At 34.8% G+C, this 12303-nt stretch overlaps 1 protein-coding gene across 1 annotated transcript in view; it reads left to right on the forward strand.

The window, feature by feature from the left end:
- The first annotated feature begins 305 nt into the window (after nt 1-305).
- Nucleotides 306-12303, forward strand: part of LOC105622566 (hemicentin-1-like) — a 102649-nt gene continuing 90651 nt past the window's right edge. The window contains exon 1 of the mRNA XM_012203982.1: nt 306-414. Within this exon, the coding sequence (XP_012059372.1) occupies nt 306-414 (109 nt within the window). The remainder of the gene's footprint in view (nt 415-12303) is intronic.

The following is a 12303-nucleotide window of genomic DNA, read 5'->3' on the forward strand; positions in this document are numbered from 1 at the left end:
GTGAGCGACAAGATAGATAGAGGACGGGTACGTGGCATGTCGGTTCACGGCGACGGCTACGGCAGCAACAACGACGGCAAAGAGCAGTGGACGATGTGGATGGCAGCGCAATGCAGCAGCAGCAGCAGCAGCAGAAGCAACATCAACGACAACGGCATCAACGACGAGAACGGCAGCAACGTCGAGAGTTGCAATTAGTGCCAGCTCGCAACGGCCGCGAGACAACGTAACGACTGAAGAGGGGGGGGGGGCGCTGACCGTTAGGGGGTCGAGGGTGTGTGCAGTGCGCGTGAAAGGGGGACAAAATGTGGTGGAGGTGGCGGTGGTGGAGTGTCGTGACTACGACGACGACGATGCTGGTCTTGGTAGCCGCATATTCGCCGCCTGTGGAACTATCCGATCTGGATAAGCCAAGTGAGTAATGCCGCTCCGTTACGTCACTAATTATGCCTGATTTACAATTGAGCTTAACCCTTTCGGTACGTCCAAGTCGAAGCACGAGGTGCTTGCAACCGACAAATGTGTCGGTTTGCTGGTATATCAATAACACTGGAGAATTTGTTAGAAATACACTAGTTGGCATTATATTACTTACGTTGTATCATCGCGATGTATTATTCACATAAAATCATCACATAAAAAAGTTAAAATTTCTCTAGAGAACAGAAAATTCTTTCGTCGTAAAATATTATAGTATTTCTGTTTTCTATCACGCCTAGGAATTTCACTACAATGAAAGTGTCAAGGTATTTTATAAGGCTTCATTTAAAAGGCCGCGCCGCGTAGTATTTTGCGGATCGAAGACCGTGACGCGACAAATTAAATTAAATCTTCACGGTTCCTCGTCATGAGGTTGTTATGAACTTGAAATAGCGGATTATTATCACCGACTTCATCCGAGGAAGTTTTGCTCGACCGCGTTCCGGCTTCGCCCTCGAGAACATCGACCTCACGATGATGTAATCGATAAAAGGGGATATAAATGGAAAGATTCTGAATATCATTAGTAAGATTCTCCGATGTCCCATAATTAAACGGGCAATTCGCACCCATCGAAACTGTCCTTGGGGCACTACGAAGTGTGGAACGTGCCGCGATACGCCGACAGTTACATACGAGTATCGAAAAATTAAAATAACACTCGGTAGATTATTTTATCGCAGTCGGATCTTCAATGTAAATCATAATTGTAAGAATTTTAATCCGACTGATACGCAATCGCGGTTGATACATATCATTAGCGATATGAATCTGTTCTGTGATTAAAATCTCTCGCACTATTACATAGTCATAATTGTGTTCATCAAATGACATATGCGTACGCGATTTCAAAGTAACGTAGAACAAGGAGAAATAGATTTTAGAGAGCAATTTTAAACTATTATTCAAATTAATCATCTTCAATATTACTTAAATTAGAGTAATTTTCAGAATCTAATTAATTATATGCGATTTATGAATAAGCTCTTTTTTTTCTCTTTCTTTTTCTAATATGAGAAAATTTCTGAAGATACGTCAATTATGTCAAAATTATATCATTAATAGACAACAATATTTAGGTCTTCATAAATTACTAAAACTATAAACACAGATGAGCTCGTAAATGTCAAAGATCTTTTACGAAGCAGAAAACTAATGTCGAAGTTGCCTTATAACGTTATCCTTGGATGATGAGCAATATTGTATTAATATCTAATGTCTGACGTAACCAAACTAAAAATATGATTACATATTTTTCCAACATTATTGACTACTTGGTGTATTTAGAGTAGCCGGAAGAATAAATGAGAAACTTTTGCGGATCGATTATTAGAAAACTTTTGCCATCGTGTTCATTTCGCTATGCGCGCATCTTATTATACTTGGCGCTTTGTAGGTAATATACACTACCTAAAATTAATTTAACAACCTGCTGGATTAACGGTAAAGAAAATTATAGGACGAAAGTATCCGATCAATTCAGGCACAGCACGTAGGAGAAGGCTTAGGTAAGAGAATGACGGCTAAACTAGTTTAATTAAACCACGGCGCTAAGCCCCTCTTAAATTTATAGCTGCGCGATAAAAAAGGATGTTCTACAGTGGGGACGTGAAGAGAAAAAATTGGAGTTTCAATAGCGGAGTTTGAGCTCGTTCGGTTGCAAGAGCGAAAATAATGTGACGCCAATTCTGCACTTTTGCGAAGTTCCTTTGAGAAAATTTTCAATCTACCATGCCATTTATTTTCATCTTTGTTTTTTTTATAAATATTACATAAATACCAATAAACCATTTTCCTTTTTACGTATTTAATTCCGATAGTCTATCTATAATCTGGAGTATACACAATTATTGATTTTCATTAATGACACTGACTATTTTGTAACAAAGAGAATACTCTTTGACATTTTCGCAAATTCTAATTCTGGTGATTTAGTGACTATCTTCAATGTCTATATTTACTGAGAGAATAGTGTAATAGTAGGAATATTTGGAAATATTCAAATTATCACTGATGGCATGTTGGATCAGAGGGACAAATGTTAGTTATAATTGACAATCACTGCATATTCCCTATAAATATAGAGATTGCTAATCCAATAATAGATTTATAGTTGTGGTATTTATAGTTAATGTATGTACATATTTATGATTAACAATCAATGACATTTATCATTCCAATTATCATTATATGAATATTATTGTGGAAAACGAGTAAATGTCGTTTCTCAATAAGTTAGATATAGTTGTTAAAGAAAGGAACAGAAAATTTGCTCTTAGATTTTGAAAGGAACAAAAATGTAACAAGTAATCTTCGGTTATTTTATAGAGAAATGCAATCACGCATGCAATTTATGTATAGTGTGAGAGACACGTTACAGAATCGATCGCAGCAAGTTGATGCCTCAAAACTTTCGTCAGGCAAATTTCATAGTCCGTCGTTGCCTTAGAAGAAATTTCAGAATACTTTCAAAGAAAATAAAGTACATATATACGTATCGTTATCGACAATAAATTTTATACACGTGTAATATAAGCAAGTTCTTGCAACTATTGCTGATTCAAAGGCACTTAATTACGATCGAAACTCGACTTCGTTATACAATTACTTCATAACGTGGCGAAACGTAGCTTATATTTTCATAAGGTTCGTCTAACCTCTACTTCAACAGGTGTTGCTAGCGGCGAAAAGACAACCGACGCGACGTGTACGCAGTACACGCGTAACTAACACGTCGTGTTAATTAACGACGCTTTCATATTTATTCGCATAGCTGCGCTAAGGCCTGCATCTATTTTGCCATGTTCCGGCATCGTGAAATAATGACATTCGATTTCTCCCTAATGAGACTAATTATGTAGTCCAATACGTTAAAAAAAGCGGTGAGTAAATGCCGGTAATGAGTGATATGTTTATTTTTATAGCGTTCTGTGGTTTTTACGTCTAGTACTGTAAGCAGCGTGTACTTTCGGTAAATAAACCGCAAAAACCAGAAAGACCATCTTTAATGTGCACATCATTGAGAAATATACTTTGTAGTATAAAGAGGATCTTTTTATGCTATGTTTTTACAAACATACTGCATCGTAAAATATAAACCAGAGCTTACCATGGCAGGCTAACGTTTTAATAGAAACTGCATAACAGTTTTCACCAGGTTACAATATATATAAAAAATATGTTACACAGAATCTAGTTCGTTTTAAAAACAACCTATTTTTTTACATATACAAAGTTTTAAAAAATCTAAATCCCAGTAGAGACAGCTTAGGATCAACCTTTAATAACTTTTCGAAAAATTTTTGGTTATATTTAAAATATTATACCAATTTTTGTATCTTTCATTTCAAAAATATCGCGTGAGATATAAACATCTTTTTATTTCTATTTTAAAGATGCGGGAATTCTCGTCTAACAATAAAAGTTGTATAAGAATGAAGTATTTTAAAAAATTTTTTTACATAAAATAGGAAAATTATTTATTCACGTTTTAAGACATAAAAGATATATCTAAATATGTTTCCTGAATAAGTATAAATATTTCTGAATTTTTGCGTGCATATTTCTTTCTTTATTATAATTCAATGATGGTGATTATGGCAGCTTTCATTTCCGTCCAATGAACCTGAAATACGTATTAAAAAAAATCAAAGTTCGTTTTATTCGTTGAATGCTGTTGTTGATATTGAACCACTAAAATGCCTCAATGTATGAAAAAAACGACAAAATGGTAGCCTGTCATAGTAAAAGTTAAACTTGATAAACATCAATTCTTTTACTTTGATATGCTGCCATTTTGTATTTTCCACGTTTTAGTAGTTCAATACAAAAAAATAACATTTAACAAGTAAAACGAATTTTGATTTTTTTTATTTCAAACTTATAGAACGGAAATGAGAGCTCCCACAAATCGCCGCAGACCATCAGTGGTTGAAACATAATAGGAGGGAGAAAGAGGAGTGAAAAAAATTTAAAGATTTTTATGAAACAATGTATCTTTTATGTGTGTGTGTATAAAATGTTCAAATGTGAATGAGTTTTTTTATATTTCTAAAAATACCTTATTTTTTTAATTCTTATAGAGAATTCCTTTTAATTATAATTTCATGGATTATATCATTTATTTTCTAGAAAGTTTATTTTCGATACATTCGTTATAGACTTTGAAATCCGTCTTTAACAATAATATCTCTAACAGCACTTCCCAACAGCTTTCAAACAACTACGGAATCGTTGTAATTAATTTTTGTCGGCAAAATCGAAGCGAGGGCAACGACGGAATGACCACGAAATCGACCTAATGGGCGGTCATTTGTCATTCTTCATAGGGTAGAAGGTGGCATTGCGGAAGGGGTGAGAAGGGTCCTTTGCACATTGCTACCAAGACGATAATTTGCACGCGATTTCATCCGCCATATACACCTTCTATGTCAGAGTATGACTTAATGGAAACACGGCTCAGCTCACTCCAGAATTCAGAAATAACAGAAACTCGTAAAAGCGAATGCGACAGCCATTCTGCATTTTCGCGAATGTTATTCTACATGGCGATCGGTATATGTACGGGAATCGTAAAAATAATTTTTAACGTAACGATACAGCCGATATTATTATATTTCCATTGTCGTAAAAAAATAATAGATCTCATCAACGTCGTATCCTCGTGTAATTACCTTATCGAAATAATAGTGGGGATATAGTAAAAGCAGCATTATCGCGGATCTAGAACAAGCCGGAGATGATCAAGCGACATGTATGTTTCACACTGACACGCGAATACTCAACATTAATCTCGAGTCTAATTCTGGAAAGATTAATTGGCACCTGTTATTCTTAGATGATTTCTGCTAAATAATATTTCGTGCGCACAAATACTTAAAGGGATCAAACTGATAATTATTATGTTATTATTTAGGTGGATAACTTTTTATGTCAACAAAAAATTTGTTTAAAAATGAGTGACAAACAAACAAGATATCAAGATTTTGTCTATCAAACATCCTTTTTTCACCGATTTCACCTTTTTGGAACCGATTTAGATATATAGTATATTATATTCTCGAGTGGATATATGAAAAATATTAAGATTGCTTGAAGAGGGTAATTACAAAAGAATGTAGATAAATGCGAGAAATTATTGTGGTACCATCTTTAACTGAAACGCACGAGTGATTATTTGCACGCGATCTTTTTACTGCATTCGTTGGATGCAGTTCGCGATTAAAGTTTAGCACGGCATACTTCTTTTTTAAGACCTTCTTATTTAAAATGTACTTACTCTGAGATACATTATCGGTCATTAAGACATTTTTTTACTTTCTGTTAACTATATGTAAAAAAAAAATAATGCTAGTGAAATGCAAGAAAGAGAAATACACTGCTGAACGACGGTCTGTCTGTATGAACGTCCCTACACAATTATTATATAAATGATATGAATTCATCGTGATAATTGCATGTTGCAGAGTAGTGTCAAAAATGCTCTGCGACGCAACAAGACGCGGCGCGTGATATAAAATTTGTTTCGCGCCGCGCGGCGAGAACGAACCCACATCGCCGCGAGCATTTCATATGTCGTAATTCGCGCAATTCTGTCAAGAAGCGACATATTTCATATTACTGTAATCCACTGCAAGCCCGACAACAATGGCGCTGCGTGCGAACGCGCATTCCGAACTATGTATTTCTCACGGGCCTCTCATACGTGATAGCGAAAATTCAGAATATCGCTCCCGCGGGTCTCGTTTGGCAAAACTGCAGCGCGAGTAACGAGTGGATCCACTTCAATATGTCAATACTATGAGCTTAACTCGTGACTGGTGACGCGGAATTTCGATATGTTTCGACGCCGCTACGATAAAACTTAAAAACCTGTGGCAAAACGCGTGACAAATTTTTCACGCAGATATCGCGTGAAATTTATTACACCTCGGATATTTTAAGGCTCAGTTTTTCATTATCTGGTAAACTTGTGATTTGAACTTTTTTTTTAACTCTACTTAATTTGACGATAATGTACAAATTGTATTTTTCTAGCTGTGATCCATCACTAAACTAATGATTTTGTAGAGAGAAATAATTTTAAAAATTATTCACTACAAAATTATTATTTTAATGATTAACTATAGATAGAAAAATATAATTTTTACTATCAGAATGAGAAATAATTGCCAATTCGATATTGATTCATTTCTCGCTGGGTTAAGTCTAACAAGTTAACTAAATGAAAAAACGGGCATAAAACGCGTTACTAAATAAGAAAGTGTTCTAACATATTTTTGGCATAACATTTCGCAACGCGGTGGAAGCTAAATTCGTTTTATAACGAATCGCTCGACATGTCACTAGGCAGTATATCAAGTTAATTCATGCGTAAACGATTCTCGTGATGCAGTTCGATGCATTTGTCTATTACCAAGTTTCAACGTAAAAGAAAGTTATCGTAAAATTTTCGTACCTCGCGGCACTCGATCACCAATATTTCCTTCTTTTTTCATTTATCTGTCATTCATAGCCTGCGATGTTATGACATCTTTCTCGTAAATACGACTAATATCTATGTACCACGCGTGCAGTTTATTTCCTTTTTTCTCGTTGCACGTATTATTCGAAGTTATAGAAATTTTTGTCCGTGCTTTCGTAAGAAAGAGATGTAAAAATCGCGCTTGCACGCGACTGTGAAAAACGCATATCGAGATTTCGTCACACTTTGACTTATAAAATAATCGTGATACCATCGAACCACTAAAGTCAGTAATTACCGCGATGAAGTTTTAATTAAAAAAAAATGCTTTATGGGGAATGATAACGCAGCTTCGTTAACTTCTCTACTAACGTACGAACGGATTTACATTCCTATCTTTTACTTTCGTCTTATTTATTCGTTACATGTAGTTATAAGACAAGCTTATGACGTCGTTCCTTTCCATTTACATCGTAAATGAGACACTTTCATTGCAAGCAACAGTTTTCTTAATATATACCGTAGTATATACCATGTTTGGATATAAAGTACTTTTAAAGACTCTGTTTAAGTTTCCTACGAGCCTCGAAAGAGCAATGACATACAGCCCGTGACATGATATTTTTAGTTGAGTCAAGTCCGGGTTTGACAATTTTATTTTAAATATGTCAGAGATTTCCTCTTCGCTCCTCATCTTCGTTTTTCTTTAATGTGCATATTAACGAAACTGCTTAAGGAATTGTACTTTTGCTGACTGCTGCCGACTATTTTTACAAAACACACTATCTCCTGTAAGAGTTTTAAATCGGCTGAGATTAAATTTGTAGAAAATCAAGATGCAACAGTCGAATGACGTTCTCATGCAGATTATTCTAATCAAGCTCTTCTAGATCTTAATGTCTAATTCCGGAATTATGCAGATCGGGCGAATGAATTTTTTCCATTTGGCGACGATATTACGGACGCCGAGAGCAATCCACCGAGACTGGAAATGGCAGGTGAAAAATCTCGTCTTGTTGGTTCGTGCCCGACGAACATAACCAGGACGAACTAGGAGCGATACTCCTGTAGTCGTAACTCGTCCGTTTCTATCTTTCCGCGGCAATGATTCCACGTAATTTTCTAACCGGTTAATTCGTGCCTAGCTACAGCGATCATCCCTCGTCGGTACGTTTCAGCGCTAACGAGTCCACGAGAACTAGCTAGCTGACGCGTGAGGAATAGGAAGGTAATTTCGCAGGGAATCTTCCCATCCGAAACGACTGGAAGGAACTGGCTACTCGTCGTAACAATATCCGAAACAGGTTGTCGGTACCTGCGCTGCACGTATCTTAGCTTACCGCAGATTACCAGTAATCCCCTGGGTTCGGGTAACAGTTACACGCTTTCAGCGAGACAGGGGAAGTTCGGTTGCCTCAACGGCGACGGCGGCCCGCGGCGCAACCTGGGACTGCCTCTCCGTTGCAACGTCCGACGCCGTATAAACCGAATTCCCTCGACGTATCGGAGCAATACGACGTGAAATTAAGTCTCACGACGTTTTACGCGCGCGTCCCCGCATACACTTATGTCGCTTCAAATTTATTATATATAAAGCATGATAATACTTCTTTAATATTTTAGAAATATAATATTTTAATATTTTAATAATATTTATAAATTAATACTTTAATATTTTAGAATTAATCTTCAAGAAAGAAACGATTATGAATAATTATAATGAATAATATAAAGGGTAGATTGTCTTATTATAATATATAATAAAAGTTGAAATTATAATATATTTTTTATAAATATAATATATAAGTACATGTTAACATCGCTGATATCTAATTCACTCAGAATGATTTAATGATGAAGGTCTTCTAGTCGCATATTCTCTATTATTGGAGATCTAACGAATAAATGAGATTCGTTATATTTATTCATATTCCAAGTTGTAGCTATTATTATGTAGGAATCATTTCGTGTCAGACATTTTCGAATATTGTATCTTTCCATTTCTTTATTGTTGTCTACTTTGTTATTATCTATATAAAAAATTGTGCAAATCTCTCTGTATAAATCGACAATTTATATAATTGGTTCGATATTTTCTAATATCTTGAATTTCCAAGATGTTTAGACTAAATTACGTGTTATTTATTTAATTATTGCCTTCTCAAGTTTCGTTTAACTACTTTTAGATGCTGTGTGCGTCCATATCTATCATTTACTTAACATTCGTTTTCTATCATGATATATAGTCGAAGCTTAAGTATATATAATGATTGCTTTCTGTCGACATAATAGTTAGCTTTGCTCAGAAACTGCTTTCTCGTTTTGCATATTTAATGCAGGCACGTTTAACTACACAATATCTTTATCTATCATAAATACATTCTGTATCGCTGTCGCAATTAAATGATTAAATTCCTCATCTGATAACTAACAAATAACATGTTTGAAGCGTTTCTCGACGCATATATAATAATTATTTATAATTATTTATAATTAATAATTAATATTTAATTTATAATTATTTATGTCGTTCATACGAAATACAGGATGAGTTCTCAATCGATTAAGATAATTAATACCAGACAATAATTAGCTCGTTGTGTGACTTATGACATTCAATTCTCGACGGTCAAGAATCCCTCGTTAATCCGCGTCAACCGGATGAAACGCATTAGATATCATGAGATGAAAAAGAAACAAGAAGACCGAGAAAAATCCACAACAGGAGAATATCGTCGAGGATAGAATGGTGTTAGCCGTCAGTTTTTTTCTCGACGATGCCAGTTTTTCTGCCATATTCCTTTTTCCTCCTTTCATTCCACCTTCATTCTTCATTGCAACAGCATCTTCGCTTGTTTTAATAATTTTGATTTAATGAAATTCCGTGATTATATGTATGCGATGAAAAATTTCATATTTCTCTGTCCGACTTTATCAGAATTCGAAACGCCATTCTCCGCGTTTTGTTATCAAAGCTTTTTTAATATTGCAGTTTTTGATTCTGCCTGATGAAAGCGTTTTGTTTCAACGTTTCACCGTTGACACATATATATCGCTTGTAAACTTCGTTGATCTCGGTGATTTCTTTCTCGAACTTTTTCAGGAAACAAATGCCGTGTACAAGATATCTTTTACAAGTACGAAATTCATGTGATCTAGAGGGAGAGAGAGAGAGAGAGAGAGAGAGAGAGAGAGAGAGAGAGAAAGAGAGGAAGAAGGAGGAAAGAAGAAGACATAGTCCGTACCGTCATGTACCGTTTATATTTTCCAGCTAAAGTGAACGAACTTGCTACGACGTAGCATATCAAATGTCTCTTCGGGATTTCAAGCTCGGGATAAACTTTTACATTGAAGTGAGATCTGTTTTCTCCGTTGAACAAAGTTGTGCCTGGGTTTGAACTGAATGTGCTGTTCGAAAATTGAATCGATTCATTTCATAGTAGCGCGGAAGTTAATACTCGTATCCATTTAACTCGCAGGCAGCGCAAACAATCCTCTTTTCCAATTATTGTAAAATCGTTAATTATTGCACGCTAGAGAAATACGATAAACAACTACGCCCGCGGATCTGATACGACGTATAAATTCACGAGAACGTATCGCGCGCAACGAGTGACGTAAATTTAAAAAATTTAATTTTCGGTGGGAGCTGCGAGAGATAAAAATATGGCGAAATCCTGCCGTTTAAGCGGTAAGAGATAAATTAAAGGCGTTCGATGCTCGCGATCCATAAATAACCCAACAAAATGGTTTTAATATATTATCCGAGCTGGATTCGCTAAATGATTATTAATGGGCGTAGATCTTCCCGTCCTCCGTTTTTGCATATTGCACAGCGCGAATGTCCCGCTCTCTCGCTTGCGTACCGTCCACTGTGTACAAACTGCCATCGATTCTCGCGCTTATATGCTAATTGCCTATCCGTGCTAATTGGAAGTACCGCCGAGTGCGTTAATTATCTAACTCACGGTTAGCTATTCCTACTACTCAGTCTCTCTGTGTACGCATTTCTCTTGTTTCCGGATATTCCGTGGATTTCCGTAAACTTGAAGCTGATTTGATTGCTCGCGGTGAGCAATTTTTACTTCTTTTAAGTTAAACACATGCGGATATGATTGCCACATCAATGGACAATTATTCTAAGGAAGATCCACGGATGATAAATATAATTGCATAAATGGATTATTATGAGATATATAGGATATATTAAGTCATCTCTCAAGAAGATTCTTAGCGCTCCAAATAAATATTAGTGACTTTTCTTATCACTCTTATACAGTCCTCAAGCATTAATTCATTTTACGATAAATTAAGCGTCGTTGCGCGACGATTTAAGCTCATCTTACATTCACATAAACGACAAGCAAGATTTATACCATTATATTTCAGTGATATATTATAGTATTTCTATATAAGGAAATCTTCTAAAAATACACTTTAACACAATTACGAAATGGAATTCAATTATGTAGAAATTTTCCCATTATACTCTATAATCTTAACGTTGAAAGGGAACATAATTCGAATTAACTATGTGGAAAACTATGTTTTCGGAAGTAAGGATGAATTAATTCCATTTAAAATCGGCCGTCAAGTAGTATATTCATTGCATTAATAACAGCTTATCATATATACACACATATATACACACTACTTAAAAATTTACACACCACTTAAAAATTTTAGCGCGTCGTTTTTGCTAACAATTCCATTTTTTTTATTTATAAAATATGAATTATAATGTGTACGATATATTCTTGTATTTTCAGTCTTATTTCGATCGGAAACATTCAATAAAGTCACGAATTGCAAAGAAATGGTAATAAACAGAAATTATAAATAAAGTTCTCAAATAAACTAATATTTTATACATTCGAAAGAAATATCAATTTGAAATTTTGTTCTAGACATAAAGTGACAAACATTTGAAAATCATAACTAACAATAAGAGAATGAAAATAATGTATATTCTCGCAGAAAAGCGTTAGATTAAACATAAGTTTGTGATTAAGATACTTGAGGAACTTATTGACAGAACGTCAAGAAATGTAGCTTCTGTTATCAGAACTTAAAGAGATGGAACTTGAAAAAATAAAAAAATCTGAAGAATAATAAGTTCTTTTTATAATTTTAGTGAAAATAGGTAATAATAAATTTAAAAACATAAAATACAAACTGTATTCATTTTTATTCTTTGTATTATGAAATTTCCATAAATAGAGAGCGTGCTGAAATTTTTGAACGGTGATGTGTGTACATATATACATATTGTATATAAATTTATATGTATATATGTATATACTTTTCTTGTTGATTATTTTATTCTTTTTATATTTTTGTTCATTATTTTACATTTTTTA

This window comes from Atta cephalotes, assembly GCF_000143395.1.
Source record: "Atta cephalotes unplaced genomic scaffold scaffold00046, whole genome shotgun sequence".
Lineage (NCBI taxonomy): Eukaryota > Metazoa > Arthropoda > Insecta > Hymenoptera > Formicidae > Atta > Atta cephalotes.